The sequence below is a fragment of the Adelges cooleyi genome, unplaced genomic scaffold, assembly GCF_023614345.1.
Source record: "Adelges cooleyi isolate 19-005CV unplaced genomic scaffold, UGA_ACOO_1.1 ACOO_flye_CR_arks_rails_tigmint_CR_PRNA_575, whole genome shotgun sequence".
Taxonomy (NCBI): Eukaryota; Metazoa; Arthropoda; class Insecta; order Hemiptera; family Adelgidae; genus Adelges; species Adelges cooleyi.
In genome coordinates, this window is record NW_026096269.1 from 729,556 (window position 1) to 749,750 (window position 20,195).

General features: G+C 32.1%; 1 protein-coding gene across 6 annotated transcripts in view; it reads left to right on the forward strand.

Annotated features, from left to right (window-relative positions):
- Positions 1-20,098, forward strand: part of LOC126843890 (AMP deaminase 2-like) — a 34,737-nt gene extending 14,639 nt beyond the window's left edge. For 5 of the 6 annotated variants that reach the window (XM_050581686.1, XM_050581688.1, XM_050581687.1 and 2 more), the window contains 12 exons: positions 3,981-4,260; positions 7,324-7,639; positions 9,784-9,954; positions 10,911-11,124; positions 12,685-12,814; positions 14,951-15,136; positions 15,745-16,040; positions 17,269-17,382; positions 18,247-18,426; positions 18,532-18,826; positions 19,355-19,465; positions 19,607-20,098. In XM_050581686.1, coding sequence (XP_050437643.1) covers positions 3,981-4,260; positions 7,324-7,639; positions 9,784-9,954; positions 10,911-11,124; positions 12,685-12,814; positions 14,951-15,136; positions 15,745-16,040; positions 17,269-17,382; positions 18,247-18,426; positions 18,532-18,826; positions 19,355-19,465; positions 19,607-19,816 — 2,503 coding nt within the window. In that variant the 3' untranslated portion in view covers positions 19,817-20,098. The remainder of the gene's footprint in view (positions 1-3,980; positions 4,261-7,323; positions 7,640-9,783; positions 9,955-10,910; positions 11,125-12,684; positions 12,815-14,950; positions 15,137-15,744; positions 16,041-17,268; positions 17,383-18,246; positions 18,427-18,531; positions 18,827-19,354; positions 19,466-19,606) is intronic. The other variant, XM_050581691.1, reaches the window with a different exon arrangement.
- Positions 20,099-20,195: the final 97 nt, after the last annotated feature.

Genomic DNA, 20,195 nt, shown 5'->3' on the forward strand with positions numbered 1-20,195 from the left:
CCCTTTTAGGATAGAAAGTGCCTATGATGTTTTTTTTGGTTGGTCGACGTTTTTCTTGTAGTACTATGTCTTAAAGAATATTCCATACAGATTTTGAAATAATTCGATTAATTTAAAAAATATTTATAGTAATTTAAGTTGAAAAACATATAAATTTGTTTGTTTTTTTCGCGTTTTTGAAGGAGAAGGGGTAAACTTTTTACATGTTTGGCTTTTTTAAGTACCTTCTAAGTACGATTTCTGACAAGATAAGATAACGTGGGTACAGACAAACAAATTAAAACATTTTAAAGAACACATCAATGTTCATACAATACCTTCTCAACTCCGCATCGAAACTAAAATTGATTAATAATTGAAATTATTTCAAGTTTTGTTCAAAACCATTTCGAAAACATAAAATAGAGATACGCGCGCTCTTATCTATTGTTCTTAAAAAAATCATACACTTATGTTTACTGTGTAAACATAATAAAATATATCTTTATTTACGTTTATACTCATGCACACTTATGAAAAATCAAAACGTTTTCGGCTTCATTTGTTTAGTGTAATTTTGTCAATTTTAAAGTCGAGCTACAGTGGTGAGTGTTATTTTATTACACATTGTATTTAATTTTATTCAGAGCTCTATCAACTTTAAAAACTTAAACTGTAACATAATTATTTAATTTACTTTTAAAATTTTGAACAATTTGCTGGACATTTTTACTTGTCCGTTAACCAGTTTCGAATAATTACTTTTACAGCTAATAAAATTTAAAATTTAGGACTGCAATAATTATCCAAAACTATTTATCAACCAGTAAAAATTTACCACATATACACCATATACATTACCATTTATTTTTTAAATGGACAGAGCTTTGGAATAAAATTAGATAAATATTAAGTAATTGTATGGTATTGTAATATAACATAAGAAAAAAAATATTTTCAAAAAGAAAAACTAAAAAATTGCAAACATTTCAAGAAAAAAATAAGTGCACCTAATGAATCGTATTGTATGGTTTGTAATGAACTCGAATTTGGTCACGGGTTGAACAATTAACGTTCATTTTGTAAAGCTATTCCTGTAGTCTGTGATTAGGGTCTAAAATAGTCAATTTTAAATTTAAATTTCGATTAAAATACCGTTACCATTGTTTCAATATACTTCCATCCAGTCAATCACACCTCTATATTTATGTACCTATTCTCAAAAATAGAAGATAAATATTTTTTAATATAGTTTATGAAAAGCTGCTAAATATCTGATTAATATTAACTTCTTAAGGGTTGCTTGGTTCAACTCTAGTAATGTTTTCCCGTTCCGTCTTTAATAATATATTCTTTCGTAATATTATAGTAAATGAGATGACGGCTAACCACGTTTTTGTGCTTATTTATAAAATATGTGTCATCTTTTAATTGATCTGTACGGTGGCAAAGCGTTGCGTAATTGCCTTGTCTCGTATTGTTCTTATAAAATAAATGAACAATTTGTTATTTTGTCAGCCGGTAAATACTACAACACTTCAGAGCTAGTAGAGGCTTACATAACGTATTATCGTGAATATTAATTAATATTATTTCAATATTAATATTATTTGTGTGACTTATGTTACTGTGATAAATACCACGATGAGCTGCATAACAATAATGTGTCTTAATACCAGCTATATTTCTTGTATATTATTATCTTTCTAATAAATGTTAAATTAACTTACCTGACAAATCACTATTTGCCACACAACTTTTATTTACCCGTGACCTCGTGGCTATATTAACGATGAGAAGGTGGAATAAGTATTGACCTAGTGGCTGATAGACTAGACTAACGATACAGTAGGGTTTCTTTGTGCTTGTAATGTAATACAATTATTATTATAAATGTGACGTCATACACAAAGCCAATTATCGCTCTGGTGCGTTCGTCTTGACGATATACGCATAGGACATGATTGATTTATGCAAAAAAATCGTTTTTCTAGCTGCTTGTTTTTTAATTTTATTTATATAAGATATTCTATAAAATAATAATCACATGTTATCGTATCCGCAGAAAATATATCCTGTTTGCAAAAACCTTATTTATACTTAAAGTTTTGTGATAATCATAGTGTAAATGGTAAAATTGAAATATTGTGTAAAATTTCATCATTTCATGTATTTTCTATTTATCTCACAATCCGTTTACTTTCTTGATTTTTTACAATTATAATCAAAAAATCCTATTCTATATGTTAACAATAATATTTATTTATATAAATGTTATCGTACGTTTTGGTTTCATAATAAATCGAACAAATTTAATTGAACACTAGTGGTCTATCTTCTAATAGCTCCAGTGTAAAAGAGTGTTACACCTTTATTTGTTTTAATTATGTACATCGAACCCGACACATGTTTTTGTAAAACCAATATATGTGTGTAAATATTGTATTTTTTCACATTTATCGCTGATAAAATATGTAATACGTGTGTGTCACCACGTTCATTTCATTATTGTTTGTTACTTGTTATTTTCTGCTATCAGATTGCTTTATAATAATAATATAATCTCTGCTTTTATTTTATCATAAATGAAATAAGACAATAGTCGAAAAAAAAATGTTCCATTATATTTTAATATACTTGTTTAATACACTTCAATCTTTAGGAATTGAAATTTTGCAAATTTTTACTTTTAAAGAAACCGAATTTGACCCAAAAGTAAAATACTTTTTCCGTGAGATTCGACTTGTTGTTTGGCCAGTAAAAAATGGTTCACAAACATGATCATTTGTATATTATTATAATATTTTATATCTACCTTGAAACGATTGAAATATATTTTGCTTACAATGAATTATAGGTACGGATAGTGTATAAAATGTATGGATTTCGAAAACATATTTTATTTTGAATATCGCTCACATAAATACCATACTAGAAGATATAAGTACAAGCATTAAATATTATTCACAAAGTTGCATTCATAAGCGTTTTTAATAAAACTGATTAAACACAATCTCTACGAATTGCAGTTTCCAACGAGTGATTGACCCGATAAAATTACTGCTTGTTGTGTTTTTTTTTTTGTTGTAAATTTAAAAATTTAACATGTTTGCACTGTGTAAACGTTTTTACTGTCGGTTCATCAGGCTGTACAAACTACACGACGAGGCTTGTTGCCTAGTTGAAAGAGATTCTTCTGTTTTTGTTGTTTAGTTTTAAATAAATAATATGTTTAGCTTGGTCGTTTAGAATAGAGGATTTGATTTCCAAAATAATGTTTATCTCGGTGTGCTTTGCAAACGTGCGTGCGTTTGATTTGATTGTTTACTATAAAAATATATTATATGTTAATTTTGTTGTTGATAATAAAAATGGACTAGGTTGAAAAAATGATAAAAATCCATGTGGCATTTTAGTAAATACCTAGTGTATGCCTATTATTGAGTCGGTAGTAGTAAGTAGGTAGCCTTTGACCGCCCCTTCTTCTAACCTTGATATTTTTGTGTTACCGAGTTCATAAGTCCACGAGAAAACGTAGATAAATCAATTTAGAGTAGTACGAATAAACGGTCAAAGTAGAAATGAAACAAGTTGTGTCGTAGCGTAATAATTGAATTAATGTAATAGTACAAAACAAATATACAGAATGAATAACTGCGGTGGTGGTCTTTGATCCGCCGTCGTGACTTTTTACTACTGTCGCGCGTTTATATATTATTTACCGACGAGTTTATGACGCGGTGTCGGTGGTGGTATACTACACTAGTATATTAATAATGTACCGCTGCTGATAATAAATGTTGTTTTTGTTTCAAATGCAATCATAGTACAAACCTAATAATATTATGTTTAATAGATCCTCGTCGGCGATTGCCCGTCCGCACAAGCCGCCGGTCTTTACTCGGAATACGTTATACGTTTTTTTTTTTTTTTTTTTAATTAATTAATTAATTTTTCCAATTATTTTTAATGATTTTTTATGATTTGCTCAATCCGTCTAGTCTGGCCAAAGAGTTCGATGAAAAAAGAGCCGCGACGGCGGCCGTCCACGGGCAACAACCCACGGCACAACCGGCGACATCTTCGAACGTGGATGACAGTAATTGTTGTCAACCGGTACACGCAGATGGATCATCTTCGGATTTACCGGATTCGTCTGCCGCCCCGGATTTTGGTGGACAAACGGGCCACTGGCTACAACACGGAGACGATAGCCAAGGACAATACGATTTTGTGCCACACTTTCAGAGAGTCAGCATTAGCGGAGAGCACAACAGCGGAGTGAGTTAAACATGCAAACATATTATTACTATACAGTGTGGTGGTTTAAGGGACCTCTACCACTATAGAGATAGATACAAGAGTTATTTGGCAACATTACTAGGTTATATTGTAGAAAACGGATTTGTTTATGTGAAAAATTGTATTTCAATGTTGAAAAAAAAAGCAAATTCAATTTATTTAATTACAAGAAACCGACATATTTTAATGAAAATCGGCTTCCTACATAACATAGTAAAGTAACCAAAGAATTCGGAATCTCTTTACAAAAATGAAATTGGACCGTCCTGTATAATCGACATTTTGTCTAGTTTTTTGGTACAAAATAAACCAAAATGGATTTTAAATATAGATAAAACTATTTAAATTAAAAATCACACCTTGAAGCTTATACAAATTAACCGGTTGATTAATTGACATGGTCGAAATTTATTAAAACCACATTTTTCTTGAATATTGCATGTACAAAACTCCTTAAAAATAGACCGCATGTAATTCTCTTGAGGTAAATATTTTTAACATTTACATAATCATAGGAAGAAGGATTTATTTTGATATTTAATATTAAATTAAAAATAATTAGGAAAAAATCACGTTGGGTTCTATCATATTTATGTTTGTGTATATTAATATTACTATTTGCCTTGTATTATAGATTGTAAATTCATAAAAAAAAAGGTTATTTTTATAAAGTAGGTAGGATCTATTTTAGTACAAACATACTGTTCCTAGGAAAACATTTGAATTATTCATAACATTTTCAAGGCTTCGATCGTAGATCAATTTTTAAACTAGTGTTAGTTCATTAATAAGTTTCCCCCTGTAGAGGCCCCTTAACGCAAGACGCTGATTTTCTCAGAAAATAATTGCAATTTTGAAGTTTTTCTTTTCGAAAACATTTCTATCCCCTACCCCTATCTCCCATTCCCTATCTCCAAGCTAATTCCCACCCCAACCCCAACCACATCCCTCAACTCTAATCTCTTATCAGAAACAAAAAATAGTTTCTGGAAAACCATTTTACTGATTATTTTTCTGTCTTGAAGAACCAAATTTTATCACTACTGGCTCGTTGAAAAGAAAAATCTAGAAGAAACTTTTTTTTGCTTAACGCAAACAAAAGATTATACATTTTTTAGATACAAAATTCCCCTTCCCTCTATCTATACTAAAAATAGAAAACCCTTTCTGAGATTTTGCATAAATGTACTTCATATGACAAAGAAACCTTGATTTTACAAGTGGAGCATTTTTCTGAAAATCAAAAAACATGCAGGATTCTACATCGGCAACTTTAAAAAATTATATAAAGTGATTCTATCAACCTACGCAGAACTTAATACAGATTTGAAAAAAATCGTTTTTTTTTTCATTGCCTGTTCCTTAAGCCATTGGCAATCCGTGGCGATTTCTAGTGAAATAAATTGTTAGACAATTTCTAATGTTTGTTGTCTAAACGTCTTATGCCAGTCAGTAGTCTTAGGTTGGGACGTCTTTTGCTTATAAGAAATGGATTTATTATGTCCAAGTTTTATCATACCATCCTTTAAATAATCAATATAATAATGTGTCATGAGATACCCAAGTATAAGATAAACTTCATAATACTGCTAGTATTGTTGTCGTCGTTTTGAATTTAAGTAGTTGAAAACATAGTAAACAAAGCTCTTCAACATTTTACATTTTGTTCTAAAAAACATACTTCAAATATTAGATTAGATGTAAAGTTATTCGTTGTGACAAACACAGTCTTTATAAACATGATAGAATTCATCAAGTACACTTAATATTTTTCTTTAAAAGATTTCGCTAATTAATTTAATGTTTTTAGGTATGCGATTACTATGATTTTTATAAATGATCGAAATTACCTCTTAAATAATGCTGTATTTATAAGTTTGTTTGCAAACTTCCAACACAACTTATGACCCTTTAATGTGAGGCGTCTAGAACCTTATCGGCCCAACCCCCAAAAGTGAAATTTTACAGCACAAGCTTTCAAAGTTTTGACTTTTATTCATTTTTTTGTTTTGTTTTAATAAACGAAACAAATATGGTCACTTGAATTTTAATAAATTAATGCCTTTTCGACCATGTATAGAACTATCATAAATTTTAAGTTTTTTTGCACTGGAGATAATTATTAAAATTCCAATGACAAAATGAATTATGTGCTGCTTTCTAGCGAATAATAATTTTGAGAGTTGGGCCAGTTTGTCACTGGTAAGAAATACAATTCTGTAACATATTTTCAAATAAAACACAAATTGATATTTTGTGGGTTGGGCCGATACGGTTCCTAGACACTTCAATATTATTTCTTTGTTTAATTTTAGTCATTAAAAACCAAAATTTTTCAGTAATACATTTACCCTAAAAAACCTCACTTCCTTACTGATTATGTTGCCAAATTTGAAAAGGATTAAATTTTGAAAAAAGGCAAAACCCTATCTCATGTAGACTTTATGACCAAGACAAATCCGTTTTTAGATTTATTATACGATAATGAGGTCGGCCGGTACGATGAATAAAAAAAAGTGACGTGTTTGCCTAAAAAAACAGTCTATATCCATTTCGATTCAATTTGAAATACTTAAACGGTGTCCAAAAACATTCTTATTATGAAAAAAAATAGTATGTCGCCGTTTTCGCGTAACAATATTCAAAAATATATTTTAAATATTAAGAGATAAGACAAAAGATAAGCGATAAGAAATAATTGAAAAGAGAAAATATATCCATTTTTTTTATAGTTTTCATTTTATGTTTCTTTTTAAAATAATATATTAGAAATATATTTAAAGTAAATTTTTTTCCAGCTTCCCCCCCCCCCTCTTTTCATTCTCAGGACCACCCTTGTTGCTCTCCCTTATGACCCTTCGAACCAACTATACTTAAAATGTGAGCACGTATATTTGGTGCGAACGGCCATTAGAGAAGTAATCGGAGAAGAAATGGATTTATTAGATTTTCTCCGTTTCTAATATTGTCATATCATCAAAAACAGTGTAAGAGTTAACACTGTTCGTTTAAATATTTAATTACCAAATCTGCTGTGTGTAGGTACCTTTGGAGGATTTACACTGGGCGTCGCAACAACTCATGGAAGCGCTACACATTCGGGAACGTTACATGCGCGTGTCCCATCAATCGTTCCCTACTATCACCTCGAAGTTTTTCCACAAGAAACGACAACAGGAAAATGTATCAGCAACACAAGACGCGTCGACCGATGCGACCACCACGGGCAACTCGTCTTCGTCGCCTTCGGCAGACGGTACCGTCAATTCGGTAAACGACGCCAAGTCTGGAGTCAGACAACATCAGCCTTACCCAACTGCTCGGGTAATCAAGCACGAAGATCGCCAGTCGATTGCTGGTAAGTTTTTTTTACAGAATATATAATATAAAACTCTAAAATAACAAGTGACTTAATGATACAGTTTTTTTTTTTAAATCTGTTATCCATATAAAAGTCATCTACGCAATAATAATAATATGATTTAATAATTTTTTACTTTTTTAGTTGAATAGACAGTTTTCGCATTTTATTATTTTTTTAAGTTTTAGGTTAATTATCCAATTGTTATATATATATATATATATATATATATATATTGTGTAGATACTAGGTATCCAATACTACATATGTTTTGACAAGACCTATACACTATGTGGGCGATTGTGAATTGCACAAGGTTTTTATTGCTAAAAGATGCCAAAACTCTTAAATATATTTACTAAGCTTTTTATGTACGGCTAAACGATTGCCATAGTTTACAGCGAAAACAAAAATCAGATGCCACCCTTTTATTGTGTAAAGTGACTAGCTGGCGCGAAAAATACATTACAATTTTCAGCATTTTCTCATTTACAGACACTAGTTTACGAAAAAAAAACAAGCTACCGTTGATGAAAATCTATGGATAAACACCAAAGTTATTATCAATTGAATAAAAAGCACCAAAACCCAGTTAAGTCCTTAAATTTAAATTATTTGAATGGGGTGTTAAAAGGTTTGGGGGTGTTTGATTTTAAATAAGATCCATTTTTCGAATTGTATAAAAAACATATTTTAAATAGAATGAGTGAAAATTATTTCCAATACACTCGTATCACATTAAATATAGTGAATTCACATAAGGCAAAGGTAGTCCTACCTGCTGCGCAAAAAAGCTATAAACTAATGTTATTATTATCAGTATATATCCGACTACTCCCCCCCCCCCCGTTTGAAAATTCATAAGTTTTTAATTATATTTTGACTATTTTTTTCGTCGAAATCAACCACGAATGGGTAATACTGCTAAGCTGAAAGTCCACCACCGTCAATTACTACACTGATAAATGATAACAATATTCCTGATGCAATTTACAATCTCCCCTATTGTGTATAGTAATGATACTTGATAGTTGATTTAACGTGCTACATTAGTTTACCCAAGTTTACCTTGTGGCATTTCCTTCCCTTATAGATATTCGAGTAATACATAATTTCATAAACAATTTAGACACCCCAAACCAGTATTCCAATAGTTAGTGTGTGCAATAGTAGTAGTATGTTTTACTGACAAATGATCTTTCAAAGAGCCATTAGGGTAAATTATAGTTGTCTGCTGTCGCAATAGGATTGCGGCGAGGATCTCTCTAATACTTGTTTGTATAAAGTATCCAGCACATTCTTCTAAACTTAATACCTAAAAACAAACGCTTAATTTTTATTTTTACAAGTAACACGTTTGACTATGGAATATAAGCTGAACTTAACAGCTGTCGATGGACAATTAATAAATAAATGAGAACTTTTTTATTTATTATCAACTCGGTGTTAAAACTAAAACTAGTAAAAAAGGATGGATCTGCAGTCTGCACCCGAATTGTTAATTTGATCAAGGGTTAAGGGTTTCGGGTAGGATATACATTAGCCAAAATATTAGCTTTTCAGATGTCCATAACCGTGTTTTGGTTATGGCTTCATACTGGTGACTAGAACGAAGAACTTATTTTTCTCTGGTACATATTTTTTAATTGTTTCATACTTGTACAACCATGTGATACGAAACATATGACTTAGCAGTTATCTTACTATGACATTATCGTGCAATTTTAATTTATCTATATAATTGATAAGGACGATACTGTGCAGTGTTTAACAATTAAAAAAAGAAAGTATTAATCTTTACTTAAAGTGGTCACACTGTCGGTCGCCTTCAATTAGCTGAGTACAAGTCGTATGTTATTACAGCTCTATAATATATTTTTACTCTTTGGTTTGGGAGCCAGTCCATTTGCACCTATTTGAATGTGATATCTGTGACCTTCTCGAAACCCAATATGCTTCGTCCCCACTATGCCCTGACCTAACTGTGTAGGGTTCCTTTTTTTTTTTTTTATAAAGTGTAGCATATTAAATTGATTATCCGGTAAACGGTAATGCAATGCCGGAAAAGACCACCCACGTGGGAAAATCTTATGTATTGCCATTTCGGGTGTGTTTTCTAACGTGTGTAAAAATAATAATAGCAGAAGCAACGGTCGTTGCTAAAACAGTTGATCAGCAACGACGACGGTCTTCAACACACCGGAGACCGTCCTCGAAGTCCTCTTATAATCCGTGGGCCGACCGTCGGAGTTCAACCATGGACGACGCGTTTACGGATCAACTATTGTTTGATATTGCGTCCGGTGAATACGGTGCGTGTGATAAGCGATGATCAAATCAGTTTTCTTTAACATTATTTACGTTTGAATCTTGTAACACTAATATATACACAAATTAATATATATATTCCTAGCAATTTACAAAAACAACAAAAATGCAATCTTTCCCTTGAAGGAAAGACCAGTATTGGATAATGAGCATGTCTTATGATCAGCTGATCCTTTTTGTCTCTTATCAGCGGATCCTGTTATCACTTGTTGATTTCCCCTTGTCGCCGTCCCTCGCTCTCCTCCTCCTCAGTCATAAGACATATTTATGCCAATATTAAAAAATTCGTGGGGATTATAAAAAGCTTTAACATTTTTTTTTTTATTAATATTTTCAATACCGCCGCCGCCGTTCTATTATAGTGTACCTACTTCAGTAGTTATCAGTTATCACACTACAAATTTGCACTAACTTAACAGTTCATCATCGCGTTATTCCATTGTGGATAACCGATAGAAATGATGTTTAAAATCCTTTTGAATGTGTATCCTATAATATTATGTTACTGTTAACTAAAACGTGTATCCACCGTTGATCTCGAGAGTTAAGTTGAAATTTTAAAATATTATACAATATAGTCCGCAGTCGGCACGCTCGTTTGACTTATGAATTAAAAATAAATGTAAAATTACACGTGTCTCAACTACCTACCGCCGCTTTTTAATCGTATTGTATTTATTTTGTAGTTTTAACCGAATAACTTATATGATGTGCTGAGAACATTGTTGTATAATCGCATAGCTCTAATATTACCAATTACATTGTATTTTATAGTAGTTATTAATCGTTAATTATTATGTACATAGATATTGTTGCTTTGTTATGACGTTTTATTAACTACCGTTGTTTGTTTTGTCGACTAATATTCGAATGCTGTATATATAGTTATCATCATTATATTATTATTATTATTACTGTTGTTTTAAACAAATTTTCACAGACCATCCGGTACACCCACCGGCCAGCGTGGGCGACCCTTGGCAATGTGAATTCCCGCCGTCTCTGGGATACACAATACGTTCGCAAGACGGTGTGTTCCAATTATTCGAAGATCCCAATTCGGAAAATCCCGTTCAGGGATTTCCGTACCCGAACTTGGAGACGTTTTGTAAAGACATGACACGGCTGTGCACTATGATTTCCGACGGACCTTTGTAAGTTTCGTCGATTGTTATTTAACAAGTAAACGTTAAACAATAACAAAAGACTTTTCCTCGTTTTCGAGGAGAAACACACGAATATGTTTTATGGCACCCGCCCACTCCTGAAAACCTATCACCTCACATATTATCTCTTGTCACTCTCCTCCTCATCACACTTTCGTGTCTCTTATTATAGGCAAGGACACTGTATTATATACAGGTCAGGCTGCCAGACTAAACCCCAAAGTAGTAGATTGGCTTATTTATTGATGAATCATCAAAGGTTAGCTAGGCCGTATATTCAGGCACAGATGCAGGAGAGGGTCATGACCCCTTCCCAGAAATTAACTTTAACCTTCACGGTTTATTTAAAAACTACTAGAAAACTTTGGTTTTTGTAAAAAAAAGAATCTGACATCAAATAACACGCTAAATTGTATTATAACTTTATTATAGTTTTTTTTTCTAATAAATCTATAAACTAATTTTCCAATATCTCAATCAAAATCGGAATTTCAGCTTCCATTGAGAAAATAGTAGATACGCCAAATAAATACTTCTACAAAAGTCAATTTAACTTACTAAGGGTATTGCATGCGGGCTGTTTTTGTGACGTTTCAGACCAAAAAGCCAGACAAAATTTCGGCTACTTAAGATGGTCTGATCTCTATTCTGTAAAGATGTACAAATTCTTTGGCAACATTACTAGGTTATGTGGGAAACGGATTTCTTTTTTTTTTATGTAAAAAATTGATTTAATTTAAATAATTTTGTCTATGATTAAAAGCCGTTTTAGTTAATATAATTGTACATTTTTTGACCATGCACAGGCCGATTCAAGCCGAACAGATTTGAATTTGTTATGAAGTTTACTTGGAATCCTACGTGGTACTTTTTTGATAGCTTTTTCTTACTATAAATAAGGAACGTTTGAACATTTTATAAAGTTTCAAATTTTAAAATCAAATTTGTAAAGGGCTAAAATTCAAAATTGAAAAAAGTGCCTCGAAGGATGGTTAAGTAAACTTTATGACAAATTCAAATCTGTTTTCAAATTACTTATCGGATTACTGATTCAGCATGTGCGATGGACAAAAAATGATGTGTTTTGACTGAAAAAAACCGCTGGTATCGAATCCTCTTGATGATCTAATATGATTTTTTTTTTTTAGGATTATATATTTTTTCTTTTACTCTGAGCAACTTGACCCCTCCCCTCCAAATTGTATTTCTAGATCCGAGTCTGCGTCTATTATGATATAACTATCACGATAAGCCAATAATAACATATATAAAACATATACATTGAAAATTCAACTAGATTCGGATCATCAATAAGTAGTCTAGTTGCCTGGCCTGTATATAAGACCGTGGGCAAAGACAATGGGGCATATCTTGTTGAAACGTGCTAATTTTGAACTGACTCCTAGCCATAAAACAAATTCGTTTGTAATAAACTCTACGCCGTTTTTAGTCGGTTTATTTTACCATATTTTTTTTTACCCGTTTTCAGTATTTTTTTTCCTCTTATAATCGAATGTATGATAATTTTTTGTTTTTTTTTTTGTACAGAAAATCGTTTTGCTATCGTCGACTATCGTACTTGTCTTCGAAATTCCAATTGCACGTTCTGTTAAACGAGTTAAGAGAACTCGCTTCGCAAAAAGCTATTCCACATCGCGATTTCTATAACATTAGAAAGGTAAATAGTATTTTTATAATTAAAAAAATTAACATTTTTCATTTTAATTCTTCTTCTTCTTCTTCTTCACTGGCATTCACGACTCTATTAGATTCTTTGTCACCATCCCTACATCCCTCCATCTCTTTGGATCCTGAACTATTCCATTCCATTCTTGCACTCTCAGAGCTTTAAGATTCTCTTCTACTGCGTCTAGCCACCTCTTCCCTCGGTCTGCCTCGAGGTTTCTTCTTAGTTTCTTCTCGTAATATGGCCCACTGTATTATGTGTCCTTTTATGTAACTAGTGACTGGTGCTAAGCCCAATTCTTCCTGGAGTTCCTTGTTGAACTTTCTTTCCCATTAATTTGTCCTTGTGTCACGAACTGGTCCGAAAATTTTGTAATTTTAATGATTAAAATATTATGGTAGTTCAAGATTAATTCAATAAACGCAATAGCTTATAAATAATTGACACTTTTAAAAAAAAATCCTACTACCAAACCGATTTCTTCATAAAGTCAGTCCATAAGAAATGTGATAATTAAAAATAAGAAACATTTAATATTGAAGTTTCTAAAGCTTTATCAGCTTACTGACGATAGATATTCTTGAATTTAAAATTTTAGTTTCAAAGTTGACAGCTCTCTAGAAAATATAATAAATTGTAAGTATAATATGAAATTTTTTTAGAATTTAAAACACAAATATGTACTTAAAAAACATTACAATTTTATTTTTTTAATTTGGAATTAAAGAGTTTTTTTATTGTTCTTACTGCCTCAAAATAATTTAAATATGTGATATTCTGATAGAGAAAAATTAAGTTTATACCGTTTTAAAAGGCATAACATTCTTATGCTATAACATAAGAATATAAGTTTAAAATCTAAGTAAGCTGTCAGAATAGTGTGCTATTGTTGATTTTGATGGCTTATCGTTTTAGATGTAACGAATTCTGTTAATTTTGACTTATAAACGTTCTTAATAAACAATTGCCCAATACGTGTGCATTTTTGGGTTATTTTGGCTTTTTAAAAAAATATGAAAAAGTGTCTTTCTCTAATTAACTTTCATTTTTAATCGGCTAGCCTTGCTTGAATTATTTTTTCTATTACTATTAATTATCTTATTGTGGCGAATATATAAAATTACAGAGAGATCAATTTAACGTAAGACGCTCATTTTCTCGGATAATAATTTGGTAGTTTTTCTTATTGAAATTATATGTATTCATGTTATTTTATAATATTCTATAATTACTATGTACAAATACCTTTTTTAGTATTTTCCAGAGCTCTATCGACTTTTGAAACTTAACGGGTAACGTATATATTCAACTTACTTTTGTTCATTCAGACTTATTTGCTGAAAATGCTGACTGGTCGATAACCAGTTTTGTATAATTACATTTTAAGTTATTAAAATTAAAATTTAAGACAGGAGTAAGGGTGGAGTGTAGTATTATTTTTATCTGCTGGCATTACACTACCGCAATCCGCCTCCAAACAACCCAAAACTGGTTATTGGCCAGACAAAATGTTTTGAAAATTATTCTTATTTCGAAAACGTATTAAAACATATTTGCGTTACTTCTTGAGTTTTAAAGTTGATAGAGCTACAGAGAAAAATAAAAAGATACAATTTTGAATTTGTAAAATAACATAAACTAAAGTGTTTCCCAATAAGGAAAATTGCAATTATTTTAAGAGAAAACGAGTGTCTTAATACGATCACCCTGTATAGATGAACCCAATAAAAATATGTTCTTAAGTCACATCTAATATCTATATTATGATGGTAAAAACAGTTATTGTTTATAAATAAATACTATTTTAGGGATCGAGACCAATTTGAGGTGTCCGTCTAAACGTAAACATAACATTTCCATAGGTAAAGCGCCTTTTATACAACTCGGCTAGGGCTATTTTTAAAATTTAAAAAAACACTTAAAATAACAGTACTTTTTACTGTTGGTCATAGAAAGTATTATAAATCAAATGTATTTATCTTAAAAGGTACAACGCAAGGGTTAAAACGATTTAAGGTCGCAGGCCTATAAAATGGGCGGGCTTTCCGAGGTCTTCTCAATTGTGAGAAACATTGAATTGTACGTTTCTATTTTATATTGTATTAATTATTTGTGTTTTTTTCACAGGTCGACACTCATATACACGCTGCGTCGTGCATGAATCAAAAACATTTGCTGCGTTTCATTAAGAAAACACTAAAGAACCACGCCGATGAAGTGGTAACAGCCGGAGGGATGTCGCTTAGACAAGTTTTCGAATCGATGAAGTTGACTTCTTACGACCTGACGGTGGATATGTTGGATGTACACGCGGTAAACGGATACTTAGATTTCTTGCAATGTCAATTAGATGTCCTAATTAGTATGCAACGGCTAGCTGTTATGTGTATTATTACTATTTTTAAGTATGCAATCTTCAGTTTAAAAAAAAAAACGAATAAAAATAAAAGTCCACGGTCACCGACAATTTGTCACTAAAATGTTGGGCCTCTATGATTTTTATTACACTCATTTGAATTTATTTCTTTTTTACTATATTGATCAGATGTTACAAAAACATTTGTCACTCAACACAAATATGTGTTATGACTGTCAATCCAAAATTTACTTAACACTACTTTTCATTAGGATCAAAATCTGTCCCATCGTTAGACTTATAACGTTATGGCCGTTGTGCTTCCACATCTCTTATCCACTCATCAAACATACTTGATATAATATTGATATAATATACATTGATATGTTTTCTCCAAGAAAAGGATGAACATTTTGTTCTCATCTATTATTCAATAGAACTCATCTATCATGTAATGTAATTATATGCTATATTTTGTATTTGTGTGGATAATGTTTTATGTATATATATTTTTTTTTTAAATTAATTATTATTGTTTTTGGATTTTTTTGTACAATACAAACAGGACCGCAACACTTTCCACAGATTCGACAAGTTCAACGCAAAGTACAACCCAATTGGAGAATCCCGTCTGAGAGAGGTGTTCTTGAAAACCGACAACCACACGGGCGGAAAGTATTTTGCTCGTGTGATCAACGAAGTGGCTGCCGATTTGGAAGAGTCCAAGTATCAGAATGCCGAACTCCGTTTATCGATTTACGGCAAGAGTCGTGACGAATGGGATAAACTGGCACGATGGGCGATTTCCAATCGGGTTTATTCTGACAACATTAGATGGCTCGTTCAAATTCCACGTTTGTTGTAAGTGCAAAGTAAAAACATGCACTATAGGTACCAATGTAGTAAAGAAATTAATATTAAAACCCTTAACCCTGTATTATAAAAATAATACACTCTATGCGTATACGTATTTCTTCAGCGCTAATGAAAGGCTGATACGATCACTGTCAGTCTATCGTTAATTTTTTCACTATACATATAACCATAAGTTGCTTTAAGTTTTTTCTAAAAAGGAACTAATGTATAATTTGATTTTTTTAATAAACATAATAAGTAAACCATGCAAAAGCAGGTAAAGTGGGGTCGGGTCATATTTTGCCGGGAGAGGTCACGGGTCTACAAAAATTATTGTAACTATAAAAAACTCTTTCGTGCGAATTCGGAGATGGTTGGAGTACGAAATAAAAGCATTGTTATCACAATAATGTGCTTTAAATTGTAATTTTACTATAAGGGTGGATACGATTACGGTTGACCGCTTGTCCGTAATACTTTGTCGTCATCGTTAACCGTATATCGTAAACAACAACTTAATCAAACTGTTTTTCAGGTATCACTCTAGATGTACTTTCAATCTAATTTTCAGACCTCAAGTCATAAAACTATCTGGCACAAAGGTTTTGATGTTTATTTATTTAATAACATGATGTCTAAGCAATTTGTTTTATACAAGTTTGAAACTAATGCGACTACTTTTTAAAAAGTCATAGCGCCCCATAATGTTACGTTGACCAATTTTTACACTTTTTGGATGATTTTCTCATGTTTGGGCGGAAAGGGGTAAACTTCTTAATTTTTTTGACTAAAAATAAAAAAAATAAAATAAAATCATCATTGCAAAAACAATACCTCATCAGCTTCACATCGAAGCTAATTTTTAAATAGAGTGCCTATTTGCATTTCAACGATCAAATGATAGATTTCAACAAAGAACAACAATAATTGGTCTAATGCGCCAAGTAATATTTTTGAAAACGGCGATTAGTTTATTTTATATTAAACCTAAAATTTGTTCGTTTTTTGAAAACAAATTGAAAATGCTTATAAAATAATAGGAAAACATTGTTGCAATTTTTAGAGCTTAAACCAAAAAAACTGAAAAAAAAAGCCAAACTGTCCTTTCCTATATCGTTGAATCCAATGTCTAGGAAAATTTTTTCCCAATTATAGTGTGTTGATTGGAGATTTTGTTTTGAAAAAATCAAGTGATTGTTAAATGTTGTTAATTGTATTTTTTATTTTTTTTCAGTGATATATTCAAGTCAAACAGTATACTCGACAATTTTCAACAACTGTTGGACAACGTTTTTTTGCCATTATTCGAAGCCACCAATGACCCACAGAGTCATCCAGATTTACACAGGTGATTATCAATTCGAATCAATTATGAACAAAAAGTAAAGGGTGACAACTGAATCGATTGGTCAGAGTAAAAAAAAAATGATGGTCTCTACTCAAATTATAATATTGTTATAACGTGAGGGGCCATATTTCTTATAAGGCTTAGATAGGCTCGCGCATAATATGACTACCAAATTAAAAGTACTTCTATTACATAAGATACAAATTATAAGCAAAACTAATGCACAAATTCTAAAAAAAAATCTATGTACAGTTAAAAACTACAAGTGTTAAAAAGTGGGAAGGCCATCCATAATACTATTACTATTTGTGTGAAAATTATGGATATTATTAATATGATGTTACACGAGACCAATGCCCAGTTGTTTATGGAGGGGAAAATTACTGTTGTGTCCCAGCTATAAAAATTGGCCTTGGAAGATTATAAATATAAAAACCCCACATAGTTGTTTTAATATTATACTACTCGAGTTGCTTTGTTGCTTTTTAAAAAATCAGGTTTGTGTGGTAATTATTTTTATGGGTCAGTTTTCAAAAAAATTAAAACACATTAATTTCTCAGCTACATAGACAAACATAGTATGAGACTCTCTGACCTTTCCCACTGTTCTGCATCCCCTGCTATCCTACCCTCTCTGATCTATCCAATAGTCTTCTCCTTCTTCCTAACCATAAATCCTTTTACCTATTTAATCAGCTGTTTCTTGTCACTTATCCATTATCAGCTGTTTCTTGTCACTGTTGTTGACATGGATATGTGTTATGCATTTTTGTGCGAAGAGGGCAAGAGATAATATTTTGTCTTATGGTGGTTCAGGCTACCGTGTTGTCATAATAATTAATACTGTTGTTGTTTTTTTTTTAGATTTTTGCAACATGTGGTCGGATTCGACAGCGTGGACGACGAATCCAAACCGGAAAATCCGTTTGTCGATCGAGACGTGCCGAAGCCGGCCCAATGGAAAGACACTACCGACAACCCACCTTACGCCTACTACCAATATTACATGTATGCCAACATGACCGTTTTGAATCATCTAAGAATGTAAGTACCTATTCCAACTCTTTGTAAACATATCAATGTATGTATGTATGTATTTCTATCTATTGAACATTGTTGAGAATAATGTTTTCCCTTGTTGCTTTTTAGCAAACAAGGACTGAACACTTTCGTGCTGAGGCCTCATTGCGGAGAGGCCGGCGCCGTTCAGCATTTGGTGTGCGGTTTTATGATGGCCGAAAACATATCCCACGGATTGCTGCTGAGGAAAGTGCCGGTGCTTCAGTATTTGTACTATGTCGCCCAGATAGGCATTGCCATGTCTCCGTTGTCGAATAACTCGCTGTTTTTGAACTACCATCGGAACCCGTTGCCGGAGTATTTGGCTCGAGGCCTGGTCATCAGCCTGTCCACCGACGATCCGTTGCAGTTTCATTTCACCAAGGTGAATATTGCGTTCTGCTTCTGTCTACTTAGGCAAAAATTTACCGTGCACATTGTTAAGGTTTTGGGCTGAAGGTGGAATTACTATAGCGTCATGGCGACACCGGATAGTGAGATGAGATGAGATGAGAAGAAGAACATCGTTATTCGTTAGTTCTTTCCTTGAAGGAAAGACACTGGTACTGGAATATAAGACACATTCACGTGAAGGCCCTGTTGACCTATTTTTTTCATTTAAAACTTAACTTTCTTATCGCTTCAAGCATGTCGACAGGGACAGGAGGGAAGTATCAGCCGATAAAGGATCAAGGGAGGAGAGGGGTTTTCTTTGGCCCTATTCCTACCTTACCTTCTGTCCTGCTCCTTCCCTCTGGGTATCTAATATCTTATCTCTGATCTGTTATCTATAATCTTCAAGTACTTTTATACTTGGTACTTACTACTAGGCACTTTTCAAGAATTACCATTATTATAATTATCATTACTAAACGATAATTTATTTTAATGTTGGTTTTCGTTTTTATTTAAGGAACCCTTGATGGAAGAATACTCTATAGCGGCGCAAGTTTGGAAATTGTCGGCTTGCGACATGAGCGAGTTGGCTAGGAATTCGGTATTGATGTCGGGTTTCCCGCACAGAGTAAGCGAATAAACATACGTATAAGTTATTATTGTTGAACTTATGTGTGAAACATATTTTGTATTTAAAACTGAAAACGTTTATATATTATAATATAGTTTTGACTTTTATGTACCTATCGTTTTTTTTTTTTTTTGTCAGATTAAACAATACTGGTTGGGACCGAACTACACGAAAGAAGGAGTGGCCGGCAACGACATATCCAGAACCAACGTGCCCGACATAAGAGTGGCTTATCGAAACGAAACTCTGTTGGACGAATTAGCCGTCATATTCGGCACGAATACGACTGCCGGGAACATTACGGTGGAATCGACGTCCAACAACGTAGCTTCGGGAACATCAAACTAACCGCGTTCGTCGTACTCGGCTAGACGGACACAATTTATTCCAAATATTTAACCTTACAAATAACTACGTACCTATATATATTATTTTTTTCGACTATTATTTACTCGTCTAGTGATTATTATTATTGTATTCATTTTTTTGACTATTGTAACCGTTATCGCGTTAGTTATAATATTATTATTATTATTGTGTGCCATTGGTGGCAACAAAAAAAAAAAAAACCATAACATATTTTATCGTACCTTGTATTGAAACATTTACCCTCTTTTTTTTTAATTATTATTATTATTATAAAAAATTATTTGAATTGACAACACTTATTATATTTTATACCATATATTAGATATATTATTATATTAGAGTAAAACGCTAGTTTTTA